The 18,700-nt window shown below is 63.3% G+C and overlaps 1 protein-coding gene across 1 annotated transcript; it reads right to left on the bottom strand.

Annotated features, from left to right (window-relative positions):
* Positions 1-756: 756 nt before the first annotated feature.
* LOC134151766 (nuclear receptor ROR-beta-like) lies at positions 757-12,674 on the bottom strand. The gene is made up of 12 exons (XM_062596593.1): positions 12,592-12,674; positions 11,534-11,706; positions 6,516-6,658; positions 5,622-5,735; positions 5,364-5,505; positions 4,366-4,779; positions 3,961-4,082; positions 3,375-3,507; positions 2,391-2,498; positions 2,094-2,204; positions 1,462-1,574; positions 757-918 (listed from the first exon to the last, which is right to left on the bottom strand). The coding sequence occupies exons 1-12, from the start codon at positions 12,672-12,674 to the stop codon at positions 757-759; spliced, it is 1,818 nt and encodes a 605-aa protein (XP_062452577.1).
* Positions 12,675-18,700: the final 6,026 nt, after the last annotated feature.

The following is an 18,700-nucleotide window of genomic DNA, read 5'->3' as shown; positions in this document are numbered from 1 at the left end:
GTCGGGCAGTCAGAGCAGGGAGGGGGCGGCTTGGCTGAGCAGCCTTGGCTGGACTTGCCTTTGGGCAAAGAGCTCATCAGAGGGCACTGAGACCCTGCAAAGCTTCTCCCTGCTGCGCTGGGATTTCTTCCCCCCAAACCATCCTCCTCCACGAGGAGATCCAGTGCTGGATTTCCCTCCATGGCATGCAACTGGGTCTTATCTCTGGCTGCATCAGGCGAGAAAGAATAAAGCAGAGCTTCTGCCTCGGGTCCAGCTGGGAGAAGAAAGCCACCCCCACCAGTATGGCTCATCTCTATCCATCAAGTCAGCATTGCTCTTTCTTCATCCCATGGTTTTGCTTTGTGTGTGTGTAAAAATAAAGATCAGAGATGAGCAGTGTGAGCCAGGATCTTGGAGGAGGCTGGCTGCGGGTCCTTGCGCGTCATGCTGCGAGCGCGGGGTGCGTGCTCTGCCGAGGTTCATGCACTTCAGGGAGGTATTGGTACCTTACTACTTACAGGAGCATCTCCTCTCCCCAGCGGAGATTTCACATTCATTTCACTGGTATGGCAAAGTCAGGTTGCTTTTCCTTCAAGGTGCTTTACATTCAAGAGCTATTGCAATCCAGAGCAAGGAAACGGGGCCTGGGAGCTACCCCGGCCCCACAGGTTCTCTTGGGTTTGATTACTTGATTTAAATAAACTGCCCCAAACCTCTGAAGTTTAGTTCATCTCCAAACTTTGGGAATTAGAAGGGAGCTGGCCACCCCGAGCCTTAGCTCTCCCGTGGGTCGCTGTACTGAAGCTCCGAGTTGAAGACCTCCTTGTAGAGGGGAGGGAAGTTCATAGCAGTCTCCGGATGCAGAAGCCGGAAAAACTCCAACTTGTCTAAGTGCAGATTGCAAATAGTCTTCATCAAGGGCAGTTTGGAAACCATCTGCAGGGAAAGGAAGAGATGGAGCCAGTGAAAACTCGGTTCCTTGTCAGCCCTGCCTGGCACTAGTATGGCCCATCCTTTGGAGAAATGGGAATGGGTTGGGGGCTCCAGTGCCCACAACTATTATGTTTTGGGTCATCTCACTGTCACTGCCCAGCGCTGGCAGCTGCAGCTTTAGGGACAGGAGTGCCTGGGCAATAGTGGATATTTCCCTGGATTTGTGCAGCCTGAGTGTGGACATCTGCACCTGGAAGGTCTAGATCCCTCCTATAATCCATGGAGATGCTCAGTGCTTGGAAGGAGAAACTGTCCTCCCCCTTCAGCAGGTCCCAAGGATCACCAAGACATGCCCATGGTGGGATGGTGGAGAACAAGCTCTGGTAGAGCCACCTGCATTGTTTATGGCCAAGATGAAAGCCACCCCACAACTTGTCTACTAACTCAGCTTCAGAGGGGCCCCATCTCCAGCTTGAGCCAGGCATACAAAGACCCTGCTCCTGCCTCAACCAGACTCCCCACACCGCTTGCGCCGAGCCCCGTTACCTTCGAGAGCTTGTCCTCAGCGGAGTGTTTCTTCTGGATCTCGTGCTGCAGGGCTATGTAGATCTTGTCCTGGAGCTTCTGCACCTTCTTGGACTCTGTCAGCCAAGGGCGATCTAGGGGGAGATCGGCCGTTGCCCAGTCAGAACTATAAATGGGGATCTCCATCCAGCTTGGATGCACATTACTCTTAACAGACCTTCCTGCTCTTCAGTACGTTTTTGAGGATGGCTGATCAACCTCACATGCCCTTTGCAACACCTGGCATCTCATCTCCCCGGTCCCAGCCCTGGTGTCGGGACCCTGAGGCCTCCAGCACTGTTGGGTTTTAAGGTTCCCTAGACTTTCCCAGCTCCTCTCCCATCCATGCCCTCAACCCTTTTGTGAGCAACATTCAGGCACCTCACTGGCGAATGGCATGGAGTCTGTGGCCAAAGGTCCTGCACCTGCTGAGGAGTCTGGGCAGGACCTAGATGCATTCTCCTCACCCTCCTTCCCTGGTAGTGACTTAGGCCTTCTGCTGAGGAAGTTCTCCCCACTGAGATTTAAGGGTGGCCTCTTCCCCACAGCCAGCACCAAGGCTCAGGGAATCATGGCAGCAGCATGCCACCCATGTCCTTTGCGTCCTCACTCACCCGGGGAGAGCAGGACAGCAGCTGTGAAGAGGGCGAGCTCTTCGTCCGACAGCTGGAGCCGGCACAGGTTCCTCCCCAGCTCGAAGACAGCGTTGATGAGGTCATCGCAGCCTAACGGGGGACACGGGAGAGAGGGGCACGTCATGGCTCCGCGTAGCCAGGTGTCCCCCCAACCTGCTGGGTGATGCCAGCAGCACCTGGGGCTCTGCACACTGGCAGAGACTAGATGGGAAACCTGGGTTATCCCCAAGCGTGGAGACGAAAGCCCCAAAGGAGACGAACCGAAGCAACCCTTACCGAGCGACTTGAACATCTGCACGCTGCCGTACTTGCCCTCGAAGAGCACGGTGTTGTTCAAGGGGTTGAACGCACGGATCATGCGGATGAGGAGCACCTCCAGGCACCCTGGCGTAGCACAGGGAGAGCAGATGGGGAGGGGATGGTGGGGAGGAGGGTGTTTCCATGGTCCCAGGACCAGGGACAAGAAAGAAAAAAGCCCCCAGTGCAAGGTGGAAGTCCAAATTGTTAATTCCCAAGAGCAAAACATTTAGTGAAATAAATTCAATTTGAGGTTTGTGGTGTCCTCCCCCCCCCCCAACCAGGTTTCTAATTGCAACCACAATATTTCACAAAAGGAAAGTATTATCCCAGACATTTAGCATCCAGAAACAGAGGGTGATCGATGTCATGGTGGAGCACCGAGAGAGGAGAGAGAATGAAAGCAAAAAAAAAAAAAAAAAAAAAAAAAACCCAAAATAATAAAAGAAAAACACAGAAGAAAGAAACAAAGAAACTCTGATTAAACTCTAGCGCAGCCAGCCCTGGGCTGGGGGTATGGCGCTGTACTGGGGTCTGGGGACACACGGGGATGGCACGTGGCACCCGGACAGGGACATGGCCAAGGTGCATCCCCCTGCTTTGCTCCTACAAAAACCGTGGCTGGAAAAAAAAAAAAAAAATCCGGTTCCTGCAACGTTTTCCTTCCAAAGGCCTCGGGGCCTTAGGGAAAACGTCACGTCTCGCGGAGCTTTCTCAGGGAATGCCGTTCACCTACACGGGGATTTTACAAAACCCGCCTTGGTCCCGGTTTCCAGGTGACGTCCGGCTGAGGATGAGCACGGAGAAAAGGCCACTCTCCGCATCCCTCCCCGTACCAAAGCCCAAAAGGCGGGCGCGAGCCGCGCGGGCAAGCCGGCACGAGGCGCAGCGCTCAGCCCCTTGCAGCCCCGTGGGGCGGCCGCGGGGGACGGCGACGGGGGCAGCGGGACGCCCAGCTCTTACCGGCTTTGAGGAGGATGATTTGGTCGTTCTGGCAGAGCTCCATGAAGCCGTCGATGCGCTTGGCGAACTCCACCACGTACTGGATGGCGTTGGAGATCTGCAGCGAGCACTGCTGCCACATGGCCTCGCAGCTCTGCAAGCGTGGTGGGCACGTCACCCCGACCCCATCGCCCCGGGCTCGCTGTCCCCTCCCCAACACCCCGAGCTCACTGTCCCCTCATTTGCCCTAGGCTTGTTGTCACCCCCCCGTCATCCCAGGTTCGCCGTCCCTCCTGTCACCCCTGGCTCCCCATCCACCCCATCTCCCCGTTGCGTGGAGCCGGGAAGGGGCTAGGGGATGTTCTCTGGTACCCATGGGTGGTGGCACTGGGGTGCCGGGGACATGCCACCCATGAAACTCCCCCTACCAACCCCAACAGCAGGCTTTCCCGGCGTCTCGAAGCACCAAGGACCCTTCGTCCTTCTCGCTTTCATCCCTGCCCACGGTGCCTCTCGGCTTGGTGCCGGGAGCAGCTCCAGGGCCCTGAGTGTCCCCACGGGGTTGGTGACCGTGGTCCTCGCCGATGGCTGCGGCAGGGGCTCTCACCTTGCTCTGCAAGGCGCGGATCTCCTCGGGGGAGTAGAGCGTCCACGCCAGGCGCTTGAGCTCCTCCGTCGTGTACTGGCACGTCTCCAGGTGGGACTTGACCACGTTCTGGGCGATTCGGTCTGCAAGGCGAGGGCAGCGGCCCGTGAGCCCAGCACGGGGGCCCCTGCTGTCCCCCGAGGGCCGCGGGGACCCAGGGCTGGAAGGGCAGGTGGGAAAAGAGGCTCCCACGCGGCGTAACGGGGACCTGAGACCAGCGGGGACCGGAGCAGGGGCAACTCTACGCAGCTACCGGTGCACCGAGCTGCCTCGGAGCTCAGCCCGGAGGAGGGGAAGAGCCCGGAGCTGCCCCCGACCGCTCGAGGGTTGCCGTCGGCCGCACGTAGCCCTGCCCCGGGCGCTCACCGATCTCGAGGACGGAGATGTCGGCGGCCAGCTGGCTGCCCTCCAGCGCGCCGTGCGCCAAGAGGGCCGGCTCGAGCATCAGCTCGTAGATGGACTCCTGCTTGATGAGCGCGGCCTCGGCCACGTCCAGGCTGGACGGGTCGGGCGAGGGCTGCGCCGAGGCCAGCAGGTCGAGGTTGTAGTAGGCGCCGGCGCCGTCCGGGGTGAGGGGGAAGTCGAAGAGGAGCCCGTCCGACAGGGTGGAGATGTCATCCAGGTCGGAGAGGCCGCTGCCGACGCTGGTGGTGTAGACGCGGCCGAGCGGCTCCGGCTCATCCTTGGGCACGCCGCTTTGCTCCTGGCTCTGCTGGTGCTTCTGCACCTCGGCGTAGAGGCTGTCCCGCTGCTTCTTGGACATGCGGCCGAATTTCACCGCTGCCCGGGGCGAGGCAAAAGCCGCCCGGTTAGCGGGAGCTTTGGCCCCGCGAACCGCGAGCGGCGGCAGCAACCCGGCCGGCGGGGGCCACCCGCGGGTGCCGCAGGGTCCCGGCTCGGAGGGGCTCCTCTTTGGGGGGGGGGGGGGGCGGGGGGGATTTACAAGCCTGGGTTCGTGCAACTCCCCCACCATCCCCCCCTCCCCCCCGCCGCCACAATTCTGGGTCAAACCGAGCAGAATCGATTTCAGTTTTTCTATAGGAAACACAAGAGCCGTCGTTTAACCCCTTGAGAACCGCTTCCGTAGGGCTCTAAGCTCACGTGCCGGCGGACTTTTATTCCCAAATGCCCGAACCCTGGACCATTTCCGAACGCAAAAGTTTGGGATGCTTTTTTTTTTTTTTTTTTTTTTTTTTAACCCAACCGTTCTACGGCCAAAACCAGGCGCCGAGCCGCCGCGGGCGCCTTAAGAGCGGAGCGCCGGGGGGGGGGGGGGGGGGGGGGGGGAGCGCCGAGGCCTGTTTCAGCCCGTCCCTCCCCGCTCCGAAGCGGAAGCGGCTCCGCGGGCTCCGGCCGCCGCTCACCGTCTCGCGACATGCCCAGCGCCAGGCATTTCTGCAGGCGGCAGTGCTGGCAGCGGTTGCGGTTGGTGCGGTCGATGAGGCAGTTTCGCTGCCGGGAGCAGGAGTAGCTGGCGTTGTTCTGCTGGCTCCTCCGGAAGAAACCCTGCGAGGGGCGGCGGGAGGTCGGACGGAGCCCTTTGGGGGGCGGGGGGGGGGGGGGCTCTTGGCGGCGGGTTGGGGGACCCGCGGCCGGAGGGACCCGCGCCCGGCGCCGCTCACCTTGCACCCTTCACACGTGATGACGCCGTAGTGGATCCCCGAGGACTTGTCGCCGCAGATCTTGCAGGGGATCACCTCGATTTGGGCTGCAGCGGAGGGGCGACGACGACGACGGGGGGGGGGGGCAGGAAAAAAAAAAAGAAAAAAGAAAAAACACAGTCAGGCCCAGACCCTTTCCCCACCGGCAGCACCGCAAATCTGCTCCCCCCTCCCCACCCCCCCCCAAAGCTGCTAAGGGGCTTCGTCCTGCTCGTTTCACGCGGGGACGGGGACGGCGATGCCGCCGCTGCCGTGGGCCTCGTACGTGCCGCCGAGCATCTCCGCGCCCACTAATCCCCCCCTCCCCCCCCACCCCCCCCCCCCCGGCCATCTCCGGCCTCGGGGCGCCGCGCTCGCGCCAAAATAAACCCCGCGGCCAGATTAGGGCTATTTAAGACCTGCTGGGCCCCCGTAAATCCTCGGCGCGGGTAATTCCCTTCTGCCCGGACAAGCGTTTCTCCTCGCCGCCGGCATTTCGGGGATGGGGGCGGGGGGGGGAGAAGCCGCAGCCCGGGGGAGGCCGGGTCCTTTCCCGTTAACAGCGGGAGCCCGCCGGACCCCACGGGCGGCCGCCGGCACCTCGGGCCGCCACCGCCCCCCAAACGGCCCGGTTCTTCCGGCCGCGGCCGCGCGAGAGGACGGAGACTCGTTCCTGCGCCATCTCCCACCCAAAGCCACCCGTCCGTCCATCCACCCGTCCGTCCGTCCGTGCTCGCCGCTCCGGCCGGAGGAGGGTGCCGATGCCGCAGCCACCTCCGGCAGGAAGCGGCGCTCCTTGTGCAACGTAATTGGGGGAACGCCGGGATGATGCATCCTCGAATCCTCGCCCCGATACTCCCTTCCCCCAGCAATTACCGGCACCGCGTGCCCGGCGGGCGCCGCGGCACCTTGCTCCCGCCGTCCGTCTATCCGAAAAAGCCCCTGGAAAGGCACCAGCCTTTGGCGCCGGGACAGGAAGAGGCCAAATCCCGGCCCGGACGCACCCTCGGAGCAGTGGGCTGCTGGGCAGAGTTAAGGTTATTTAGGGGAACGCACTCCCAGCCCTGGCGTTTTGAAGCTGGGAATTAACTTGCAACACGGGGCCTTTCAAATGGTTGTAAAGCAAAAATAAATAAAAATAAAATAAAAAAAAAAAATTTAAAAAGCCCATGACTGATGATGTCCATGCCAGGAGCCTCTTGAGGCTCTAATTGGGAATATTGCATCCCGGTAACAAGTATGTGCTAACGAAGAGCACCTGACGGTCTAATAGGAGCTCAGTCCCGAGTGACTGACGTGGAGATACGGCCTTAACTCCAGCTTTAGGGCAATTAAAGCCGAGAACAGCTTTTAATTACCGCTCCGGTCATAACTTATTGCTGAATCACAGCGAGGGCTCCCGGTTCATCCCTGCTGGCACCTCCCCGGGAGCGAACGAACGCGGGAACCCAGCAGCCGGCTCCTCCTCACCCACTTTTCCCCCCCTCCTTTTTCCAAAGAGGGCAAAAAAAAAAAAAAAAAAAAATCCCACCGAGGGGAGTGGTGGGGAAAAAAAAAAAAAAAAAAAAAACAGCGAAGGGCTGGAAATAAATAAATAAAAACAAGCCAGCCGGCAATTAAAATGTCCTCGCTGCGGTATTTGCTCTCCTCCCACTGTAAATACGACTTGCCTAACTGCAGGCCTGCTGGCATCGCCGCGGCGCTTATATAACCGGCACGCGGGGGCCCGGCCGCGCCGGCCGGCATTGGCGCCGCGGCCCGTCACTCAGCCCCGGTCCCGCTGGCGCCGTAATCCTGCCCTACTGACACACTTCGGGCTCCGGTATCGCCCGCCGCCGCTGCCGCGCGCTTGTGTAACGCCGGCCGCCGCGGCCCCCTTAACCCTTTCCGGCGGGCCCGGGAAGGCACCGGCGCGCCGGTTTGTTGGGGAGGGGGGCGTTTGGTTCGGCGATGCCCCGAGCTGCTTTTACGCCGTCCCAGCCCTTCCTAAAAATTGCAGCGGCTGCTTTGCCCCCGAGCCGGCGGGGCTGGTGGGCGCCGGCTCTTGCCGAAGGGGCCGCGCTGGGTTTCGCCGGAGCGGGGGCCACCCTGGCCGGGGAAGGGCTTCGCACCGGTCCCCGTGCCGCCCTCGCCGCGGCGGGCAGCACCCCAGAAATCTCAGCGCCCCGCTCGAACCCCCAAAGTTCCCGCGCTCTCATCGATATCCCCATCTCTCTGCCCCATCCCAGGGAATGGCGCTGGGGGGGGGGGGGGTTAATTAAATCCGATGGCGTTTCCCGGCACCGGGCAATTCCCAAACGTCCCGGACATGGGTCCCAGGTGGCCGGCGTGGGGCGCATGCGGGGGCCCACGTTCGGGCTGCACCGCGCCGAAGGCACGGCGAACTCGGGGGCGCCGGAGGCGGCGGCAGCCCCGGCGGCGGGATGAGAAACGTCAGCCCTTCCTAGCGGCTCCGGTCGTGCCGCTCTGCCGCGGGCCAGCTTCGCCGCTTAATTAGCCTTGATTAGGTTTTGCCAAGGCAGCTGCTGGCCTCTGGGTACGGGTGTCATCGGAAAGAAAAATAAAAGGCAATTATCGGCCGGCGCGATCTGCTTGGCCTCCAAGTGCGCGGTGGCTGCGCTCCAGCGCTGCACCCCGGGGTGCCCAGCACCCTCCCGCGCCTCTCCCCACGGAGGCCAAACGTTGGGCGCTGCGGCCAGCAGGTTCCCCCCTGCCACCTTCCCCGGGGCGCTGTTTGCTCCCGCGTTGGCCCCATCCGCTCGGCTAATTCCCCCCCGGCCGCGGCCGCCCGAGGACGGCGGCGCTCGGCACCAGTTGACTCGGCGGCTCCCGGGCCGCCGCCGGACTCGCTAGGCAAAATCCAGGCCGGGGGACGCAGGGTTAAACGACGGAGGCGCCGCGCTGCGGTCGGGCACGGCTAATTGAGCTGCTCAATAAGGAAAATTCGAGTTATGCAACTGCGCCGAGCGCCGGCCGGCCCCGAACCGGGCTGCGCGGTTGCAGAGGGCAGTCGGGCTCCTGGCAGAGATTTCCTGGAAATTTTCGGCTCTGGGTGCTGCCCGGCCACAGGCAGCCGCAGCCAAAACGGGGCTGGAGAGAGCAAGGAGGGATCCAGGGGGTTGCTGGCCACGTGCATTCCCGGAGGAGCTTGCCAGCTGCTCCCTGGCAGGGTTTATCCCTGGGATAAACTGGGGTTCATCGCTTCCTATGCCATGGGGCATCGCTCCGAGCCCCCTGGCTGGGACGGGGCGCGTGCCCCAGCCCGGCAGAGCGGCACGGGCTGCTCCCGCGCGGTTATCGGGGTGTCACCCAGTGCCGGGGCATCCCGACCCCCTGTGGTCCCTCCTGGCCAGTCCTCGGGGCTGGGAGAGGCGTCTCGGGGTGGGACGGGTCGAGGGGGCGAAGGCTCGACGGCGTCAGGGAGGGGACGCCGTTCTGGGGCTCCGCCGCTCGCCGCGGGGGACTGGGATCCCTTAGGGAAACTGGGAGGGCGGGAAGCGCAGGCGGGTCGGGCGCTTTCCCGCGTGCCTCCGCGCCGAGGGCCCAGCCGGACTCGAACCCGGGGCGCGCTCGGTGCTCCGAAGACGACAACGCCGCCGCTCAAGACTCCCGGCACCCGCGAGGACGGGGTCCCCGAGCGCCAACTCGGTCCCGTGGGAACGCCTTCCCAGGACACCGACCGCAGGCACCGAGATCCCCCCCCAAAAAAACAAACAAAAACCGGCGTGCGACGCCGCTCGGATGCCCGCGGGCTCCTCCGGCTCTTTCCCGCCCCGGCCGGGCGCCGCGCTCGCCCGGCACCGGCCGTCTAAACCGGAGAGGAAGCTCCTCCTCCGGCCTTTCTGATTTTCCAATGACAGATCTAGGTCACTAGGACAACTCGGCAAGGCTGCCAAGCCGACCGCACGCTCTTCGCCTGGCCGCTTTCAAAACAAGCGGCCGGCAGGGCTCTAAACCCCAAGAGGATTATACAAGGCAAACCTCCCGCACCTCCGCAGCGAGCCGGCGGCTAAATAAACTCGCCGGGGCCGTGCGGAAAGCAGCCCCGAGGAGGGAGAGGGTCGGAGCGGATCGGTTCGGCGTCGCCAACCGGTGCTCGGGGTTCGGTTTGCCGCGGCGGCCCCGTGGGAAAAGAACCTCCCCCCCCCCCCAAAAAAAAAAACCCTCTCCCGCGGGGTAAAACGTCGCGACCGCAGGAACCGACAGGTCATTTGGCCCTCGATTAAAACGGGCACCAGACCGGGCTACCAGCAATTCAAAGACAGAAAGAAATGAATGAATAAGTAGCAAACTTTGCCTAGCTGCTAATTAAGCCCAGCGTCGAGCCGGGCACCGGCTAGGCGAGTGCTACGTAAGAGCGAGGTGTCGTTATTAATTAGCAGGGCGTTAATGCTTGCCTGCATGTTAATAAAGCCGATAGCCAGGGGTGTCGCGCGGAGGCGGTGGGCTCCGGCGCTCCTCGCCCTGCCCCAAACGCGGAGGGCAGCACGGCCCCTCCGGCCCCTCCGGCCACCGCCGGAAAAACCGGAGGGCGACGCGCCGACCGAGGAGCTCCAAGCCGCTGACGTGTATCCATAGAGGCCATCAATATAGGCACGGGCACGTATGGATGGGCATGCGCACAGGCGCGCTGGAACTTCAAACAACTCCTCAAGCAGATGCCAGGCGAGCCGAAACGCCCAGGCGAGGCGGACGACTTAAAAATCGCTTTAAAGCGGGGGAAAAAAAAAAAAACAACTAAAACCCCCCATCCCCATCCTAATCGTGTAATGTCACGGTCACGCTCCGAGCGGGAAGGGCGCACCGAGAGCTGCTGCGTCACCGGGACCAGCGTCGGTGCCCGCCGTCTCCATCCCGCGGGAGCGTTCCTACGCGCCCCCCCTCCTCCCCATCACTTCGCTGCCTTCGATTAGAAAATAAATAAAAAAAATAATAATAAAGGGATAAAACTAGGAGCTGCGTTTAATAACGGATCCTCGGGCAAATAAAGAAAGAAATGAATAAATCAACCAGGCAGGTGGTGGTTTCGGAGCGGTTCGCACACGATTACCTGGACCGGTCGGAGAGGAGCACCCTGAAATTACGGCTCCTGCTCTCGCTCTCCTTTCCCTGCAGGAAACAACTTGCTCCGAAAGTCTCTCCCTCCTCCGCGCCCTCCCCAAAGCCGGCGGCAAATCCGCATCCAGCACCGCGGGGAGGGGAGGCAAAAAAAGGGGGGGGGGGGGAAGGAAAAGAAAAATAAAGCAAATCGTAGCGGGAGCAACATATTGAAAAGGAGATTAAGGGGTTTATGGCGAGGCAAAGCTTAAGTGGGGTCTAAGCCGGCATCGAAAATTGAAGCAAAATAAACACGAACGCGAGCGGCGGTGAGGAGGGGGGAGCCCGGGAGAAGCGGGGGCGGCGCGGAGCGCCGCGGCCCCCCCCGGCCGAGCCGCCGTTTCCCCTTCCCCAGGCAACTTTGGCAGCGGGCAGAGCCGCCGCCGGCTCCGGCTCTCACCTCGCATCGTGGCTGCCGGCGCTCAGCACCGCGCCGGGGAGCTCATGGAAGCGGGCGGCGGCGGCGGCTCCGGAGCGCGGCGGGACGCGGCGGCGGCGGCGGGACGGGACGGGACGGGACGGGACGCGGCGGCCCCGGGCGGCCCCGGGCGGCTCTGGCACCTGCCCCTCCGCGGCGCCGCTGACCCACTTCTGCCCGAGCATGTGGCCGTTCACATGACGAGCCCGCCGCCGGCCCCGCCCCCCCAAATCGGTTTCACTTCAAGCGCCGCCTCCTCCCCTTCCTCCCCCCCCTTCATCCTCCTCCTCTTTCTCCTCCTCCTCCTCTGCCACCGCCCCGGTTGCCCGGTCTGGCCCGGCCCCGGCTTCGTGCGGCCGCCGGGCTCGAACCCGCGCACGGGCCGCGCTGCCCGCGGGGTGCTCGGCGCTGCGCGGGGGCATCTTCACCGGGTGCTCGGCGCTGCCCGCGGGGTGCTCGGCGCTGCGCGAGGGCATCTTCACAGGGTGCTCGGCGCTGCCCGCGGGGTGCTCGGCGCCTCGTGCGGCGGTGCTGCGCACTGGGTGCTGCACCCTGCGGGCAGCGCACGAGGCACTGCACGTGGGGTGCTCAGCGCCGGGCGCTTGGCGCTGCACGTGACGTACTTGGTGCTCGGTGCTGCGCGGCAGGCGCTCAGCACCACGCGCCGTAGGCGCTCGGGGGCGGCACTCGGCGGGCACCGGGCGCTGCCCGCCCGCTCGATGCCGCCAGCGAGTCGCTCGGCACCGCATGCTCGCCCGGTGCCGCGCGCCCCTGGGAGGGCCGGGCCGCCCGCGCCCGTCCCGGCGCGCCTCACCCCGGCACGAGGACGGCCACGTGTCCCCGCTGAATCACGGGGCCTGGTTGCTTCACGCCATTCCCCGGACGGCCCCGCCATCCCCGCTCGCCTTCCTTGCAGCGCCTGCTAAGGCACTTGGCACGCAGGATGGGTGCCGCCGGCCCGGTCCCTTGCAGCCTGGGTCCCCAGTGAAGGTGCGAACGCGCGGCATCGCCAAAATCGCCGGGTCTGGACAGACCGGGCAGCACAGGCCACGTTGCAAACGCCGCGGTCCAAGGGGGGTGGTCCGGCTCGGGAACCCGCGGTTTGGAAAAGCCCGGGGCCCCGTGGCGTCTTGCCGCTCCTCTCTGCTCCGAGCCGTTCGGAGGGAGATGAGTAAGTCATCGCCCGCTAGCCGGCGGGAGCCAAATTCGCCAGAGCTGAGTGAAACCTCCCCCCCACACACACACCCTGGCCGGGGGGATTTCCTTGTTGATCCTCCCTGCCTTCGCCCCTCCTCCTCCTCCTCCTCCCGCTCCACAGGGACAGACGCACGGACGGCGATACGGGGCGAGACGTTGCCTTGGTGTTTGGAGACGCTGCTTCCAGCCGGGCTCTGCTAAATCATCCCTGGGATTGGGGCTCCGAAACGCTCCCCCGACCTCCCACCCTGGGCAACGGGGCTCTCGTCCGTCTGTCTGTCCGTCCGCCAGAGCACCTGGCGCTGCCCGAAGGAGCTCGCCATCGTCAGCCCCAACTGAGTTTCCCAACTGAGCGACGTGCTTGGGGCACACGGGAAGCCGGACCTCCACGCACGTCCATGCAGCTGGACGGGCTTTTCCCAGGCGGCAAAACGCTTCCTCCGCTCGGGAACATGGAGGTTTCGGGGCTGCGGCTGTCGGAGGCAGCGCAGGGAAACAGCGGCGGGAGGAGGGCATGGAGACGCCGCGGGCGCCAGCGCTCCGACTGGACCTTTCGGCCCTTTTCCGCGGTGTCCCGGCCGCTCGAGGGGACGTCCAGCGCCGTTCCCGGGCCCTTGCTCGGCGGTGACGTGGGCTGGGCTCGCGCTGGGGGCTCGCGGGGCGGGAGGGAGCGCAGCCCCGGCCCCTCCGTGCGCCGCGGGGCCGGCTCCCGCAGCTGCAGGCCAGCAGCAGTGTCTCCATCGTGGAGCGCAGCCTGGGACCTGCCACGCTGAGGATCTCGCTGCCCGCAGGGTGAAAATAGCCCAAACTGGGCTTTTTTTAAGAGCAAGGCAGGGTTCTCCCTGCTGCTCTTCTGTGCGTGCCCCCAAGCGATGCTGAGCCCCAGGTGATGCTCAACCCCAAGTGATGCTCAGCCCCAGGTGATGCTCAGCCCCAAGCAACGCTGAGCCCCAAGTGATGCTCAACCCCAAGCGATGCTCAGCACCAGGCAATGCTGAGCCCCAAGCAATGCTGAGCCCCAAGTGATGCTCAACCCCAGGTGATGCTCAGCACCAGGTGATGCTCAGCCCCAAGCGATGCTCAGCCCCAAGCGATGCTCGGTCCCAGGTGATGCTCAGCCCCAAGTGATGCTCAGCTCCAAGCAATGCTCAACCCCAAGCGATGCTCGGTCCCAGGTGATGCTCAACCCCAGGTGATGCTCAGCACCAGGTGATGCTCAGCCCCAAGCGATGCTCAGCCCCAGGTGATGGTCGACTCCAGGTGATGCTTAGCCCCAGGTGATACTTGACCCCAAGTGATGCTCAGCCCCAAGTGATGCTCGGCCCTAGGTGGTGTTCAGCCCCAGGTGATGCTCAATCCCAAGCGATGCTCAACCCTAAGCGATGCTGACCCCCAAGCGATGCTCAGCCCCAAGCAATGCTGACCCCCAAGCGATGCTGAGCCCCAAGCTACCTCATCCCCAGGTGATGCTCAGCTCCAAGCAATGCTCTACCCCAAGCAATGCTCAGCCCCAAGTGATGCTGAGCCCCAAGCAATGCTCAGCCCCAGGTGATGCTTGACCCCAAGTGATGCTGAGCCCCAAGCAATGCTGAGCCCCAAGCGATGCTCAGCCCCGGGTGATGCCCAGCCCAGCTCCGCTGTGTCCCACCACCACCTGCCTAAATCCGTCCGCGGCGGCGGCCAGGCGCCCGCTGCAAAATAACAGCGTTGTTTCGATAAACAGAATAGCGCCCGGGCGCAGCGCCGGCTGCGGCGCTGCTCAAAGTAGGTTAGTGGGCCGAGGTGCTAGGCGACCGCGGGTTGCCGCAGCATCCCCCGCTTTGTTTTCGCTCCGCGGCAGCTCGGCGTTTGCTCTCCGGCAGCCTTCGCCCACCTCTGATCTTATCGGCGCGGCCCGGCGGCGGCGCGGGCCCCCACCGCCCTGCCTCTCGCCGCCGCGGCCCGGCTCGCTTTCTCACCCGCGGGCCCCCGCCGGTTCGAGTTTCCCGCTGCCAGGCGGCGTTTTCGGCAGCCGCAGCCAAAATCCCCAGCGTCCCGGGAAGCCCCCGGACCGCCGGCGTTTCGGGGGGCTAAAGGGGGCCCGAGCAGGACCGCGAGCCCCCGCGGGAGCTGCGGCCGGGCTTCGCCTCCGTCGTGTTCATCCCGGCGGCCTTTTCCGACGCGTCACGCTGCTCCTCCGGCCCGTTTCTCACTTATTACGAGACTTTGCGCGCCGAAAGCTTTCAGCCTGTTGATTTTTCTCGGAGGGCTTGGATCGGGCTGGGGGGCTGTCGCGCTTCCCGGCTCCGGGTGCTATTGGCGCCGCCCGTCCTCCCGGCGCGGGGTCAGGCGAAACCCGCCGGCCTGCTGAGCCCTCGCGCGGCTCGCGGCAGGAACGGGGTCCAGCTCCGCGCCCCCACCGCTGCCCCTGCGCCCGCTCGGCCTCCCGGGGCGCTGCGCTTGCACAGATGCCCCCAGGCAAATCCCTGTGGGGTGGGGGTGGGGGGGGCGCTTTTTGCCCCCCTCCCCCGGGCTCGGGGCCCGCGCGCCGCCTGGCTCTGCCGAATCTCCAGCGTCGTAATTAAGAGATAAACAGGAAAGAGAAAAGGGGGCAGATTTCGTATTCAGCCCTGATTCCTCCTGAGACAGATAAAAGAGGAGAAGCAGAGGGAAGGGGGGGTGATGGGGGGGGATTTTTTTTCCCCACTTGTTTCTGCTGAATCAAACGTTTTTCCTCTTGCTTAGAAGATTTCCCTGCCTCCCCCAGCCCCCTCCTGCTTGCTGAGTTAATGAGGTTTTGCTGTAAAAGTCTCCGTGCCTCCGTCTTGGCCTTGAGTTAATCTCCAGATACCTTCAAAGGAGTTTTGTTCTTGGGCTGCTTCCTCCCCCCCCCCCCCCGCTGCCTCCGTCTTTTTGAACTTCCAAGCAACAGTCACAAATTTCTAAGTTTTCGTGTGACGCCGCTTCTTGGTGCCGCTGCATCGCCCCGGTCCCTGGCGCAGCATCCCAGCCCCCGGAGCAGGAACCTGCCCTCCTCAAGCCTCCCTCGAGGGACGCGGGAGCCCCCCAGCCGCGACGGGTGCGGAGCCCCCGGGCGGCATCGCCACCCTTGGACGGAAACGCGGCCGGCGGCGGAGCCCTACCTGGAAAAGCCGCCTGCATCTGGGGGACGGCGGCGGGGGAGGGGGAGGACTTACATAGCGATCCCGTAGGATGCAACCTGGCAATTTTGGATGTTTCTTCCTTATTATTTTGCAAAACCGGGACTGCTGCAGCAACATTGCACAGGCTGGAAAAGGCTCCCCGGGGCCGGGTGACGCCGGGGGGGGCTGATGTGCACCCTGGCACCAGAGCCAAGCCGCCAGCCGAACCCGCCGGCTGCGTCTGCTCGAGAGGAAGCTCTTAATTAATTCCCATCCGAGCCATAAAAGCCTCGTCGGGCCGGGCGGACGGCACGACAGCGGGGAAGGGACGGAAGGTGCGGGGGAAACGGCTCCGGCGCTAGCGGGCGGGTTTCGCTGCCCCGGCGTCCGTCCGTCCCGCTTTGCCGCCGGAGCCTGGCTTAGGAAAAACTGCAGCTTGCAGCCGGTGTTTTTGCCCCTTGCCCATGGAGGCTGAGCCCCGGCCGGCTCGTGATGCCCCAGCAAACGCAACCCGGGTCCCCGAATCGCTGCGCGCGGGCGGCGCGCCGGCTTGGCTCGTGCAGGGAGAGGCGCTCGCCGTCCTCGCTTCCCGGTGGGGCTGGGCGAAGATGAGATATGTTTTATTTTTATCCAGGAAAGGGGCTGCTGGGTTTCTCGCTCGTGGGCGTGTGGCGGGAGGTGGAGGGCTCCCCATCCCCCCCCCACCCGGGGCGGCACAAACAAACCAGGGGTGCAGGTCGGTTTGCAGCCGAAACAGGAGCCCTCGGCCGCGTTTAACCCCCGCAGGGCTCACGCCAAAGGCAGCGGCTCCTTGAGCCCTCCCTGCCCTCGCTCCCATGCAAGATCTTGTCTTCCTTCCCCTCCTTTCTCCTGCTTTCTCTCGGCTCCTGGAGCAGATCACCGGAGCGCCATCACTTTCCGATGCCCCCCTGCTTTTTGCCACATTTTTTACCTTCGGATTACAACTAATTAAATGCTGCGCTGGGAAGGTGCCCCCCCCATCCCTGCTCCCGGCGAGGGAGAGGAAAGGGGGGGGGATGCTGCTTCGAGCAGAGCCAGCATCCAGCCCTGTCAATGCCTCGAGCTGTCGCCCAGCTTTCGGCTTTCTCCGCTCCGGAGAGAGCTGCCGGCCCTCCCCGGGCCTCCGGCTCACGCTGCCGTAATGTGCTCAGAGCTCCCTGCTATGTTGGTACCTGCATGTCCTGCTCAAGAGCTGATCTGCAGGCTTTAATGCAAGTTAATCCCAGCAATCCCTTAATTCCAGGGACCAAAATAGTAAAGATCACTAGGTCAGTGGGAAAAGCTCTTGGCCAAAGTTAACACGTTAATGCGGAGAGAGGGAGAGAGCGAGATGGGCAGGGAGGAGAGAAAAGCTCCCGGGGGATCTACTTCGACTTATCCTATTTTCAGGCTCCCCTCGGCCAGGCTCTGCTCCCCGGGGGCTGGCGGGAGGCCAGGGAGCCGGGACCGAGCCGGGGGCTTCGTTCCCCCTCCGCCTTGCTTCCCGCAACGGGTCCCCCTCTCCCAGGAGGGACGAGATGCACCCAAGGGTGCGGGCCCCCATGCAGAGCACGTTTCGCAGACGCCGGTTTGCAGCGGGGTCTCCCTGCGGCTCTGCGACGGGAGAGGCGGTTTTACCCTCTCACGCGTGAACAGCCCGAGCGCTCGCTTCCCTAAGATGGTTTTGCGGAGGTTTAAATCCAGGCCTCCAGAGGCGAGGGGTTGCGTATTAGCAAGCTGCACCGCTGAGCGTCTCTAATTAGGGCTTGGCAGTCTCCGGCCTCATCTCCGTAAGCACCTTTTTGGCTGCTGCTCTGGAAAAAAGCCGTGCTCGAGGACTTAGCTTTTTACATAGCCAAACCTCAGGTTAGCCACCCACTGCTCCGAGCACGAGCCGCCGGAGAGGCAAACAGGCTTCTCCCACAGCCCCGGTGTCGGCGGGCAGCCCCCGGTCACCTGGGCCCTGGTTCCGGACCTCGTACGAGACCCCCCTCCCCCGCCTCTGCTCCCGAAGCTGCAGGATGAAAGCAGTGATGGTCGGTGACCCTCCCTGTTGAGGACTGATCCGGGGCCTTTCCCGCTCCCTACCTGGGTCTCCCAGATGTTCCCCCCCCCCCCAGCTGGGTGCATTTCAGGTAATAATATTGCTATGGGAGCTGTTTCCTTAAATCCATCTCTGTTACCGCAAGCAGCTTATCACGAGAAATTCTCTTCCTCTCTGTTCTTTTAATACGATCCCAGCTTAGCAAAGCCCAGGGCTTAACTGATGCCCCTAAAGTGCAAGTGAGGAGAGGAGCATTAAATAATATGAAAAGCCCAGCACAAAGAGCCGGGCTTTATTCGAACAGCTCGTCTTCCAGGGAGGGATGGGGAGGGATGAGCAGGGCCCGGCCCCGCCGGAGCGCCCCGTCCCGGGGGGCTGCCGCGGAGGGGGATGCTCAGCAGGACCGGGGCGGGTGCTGTGCCGGGATCCGGGCTAGCTCAGCTTTATGGGTCAGTGGGTCAAGGGAAGCTCCGATATTTTCAGCCGTTTCTTCTCCCCCTTCTCCCCCACCTCGGGAGCGGAGGGAGCGCAGCTCGGAGATGTGCCAGCCCTGAAGATGCCCCCGACACGCGACCGAGCCCCGCGGGGGCAACCGTGCCGGCGAAGCCGGCGATTCTCGGAGGACGGGATGAGCAGGGGGATGAGCAAAAGATCCCACCTGCAAGAAGAGCTGGGAAAGGAGCAGGTCGCCTCCCCCACCACCACCACCATCCAGCCCCACACTTTGGGAGCTGCCTGGAGATGCCGTTTCAGGTACCTGCTCCCTGGCTTTGCACGCCCGGGGCCGGAGGGACGGGCAGGCTGTGCCTCGTGGCCCGGCGATGCTGGAAGCCCGAGCCGGAGGGGAGGGCAGGCGGCAGATCGCCTGGGCCCTGCTCCGGATCAGAGCCGCGCTAGCCTGCTCAGGGAGTGCTCCAAAGGCATTTCACCCCGCTTTGATTAAAACCTCCCATTCCACCCCAAGTGAAGCAGCTCATTGAGGGTGTTGTCGAATTATCAAGAGTTGCCTTTTTCTTTTCTTTTTCTTTTTTTTTTTTTGACAGAAATATCCCCATTTTTCAGAGTTTTCCCATCTCAGTGCCTTTTCCTTCTGCCTAAATTAGTGCATGAGGTTCAGGAAACCACACTGCCCTTTGCAGAGGCAGCGTTGCACCCAGAAATGCTCCTTCTCCATGTTTTGTAC

This window comes from Rhea pennata, chromosome 27 (genome assembly GCF_028389875.1).
Source record: "Rhea pennata isolate bPtePen1 chromosome 27, bPtePen1.pri, whole genome shotgun sequence".
NCBI classification, from domain to species: domain Eukaryota; kingdom Metazoa; phylum Chordata; class Aves; order Rheiformes; family Rheidae; genus Rhea; species Rhea pennata.
Note: the sequence above shows the minus strand (reverse complement) of the source record. Positions and strands in the feature narration are given on the sequence as shown.

Excerpts from the sequence above, each read along its gene's own strand:
- LOC134151766 (XM_062596593.1), bottom strand. The coding sequence starts at position 12,674 with ATGGCGAGCTCCTTCGGGCAGCGCCAGGTGCTCTGGCGGACGGACAGA. Across the intron at positions 11,707-12,591 it reads CCCGTTGCCCAGGGTGGGAG|GGTGCAGCACCCAGTGCGCA; the intron begins GTCGGGGGAGCG and ends CGCTGCCCGCAG. Across the intron at positions 1,575-2,093 it reads TGCTGTCCTGCTCTCCCCGG|ATCGCCCTTGGCTGACAGAG; the intron begins GTGAGTGAGGAC and ends ATCTCCCCCTAG.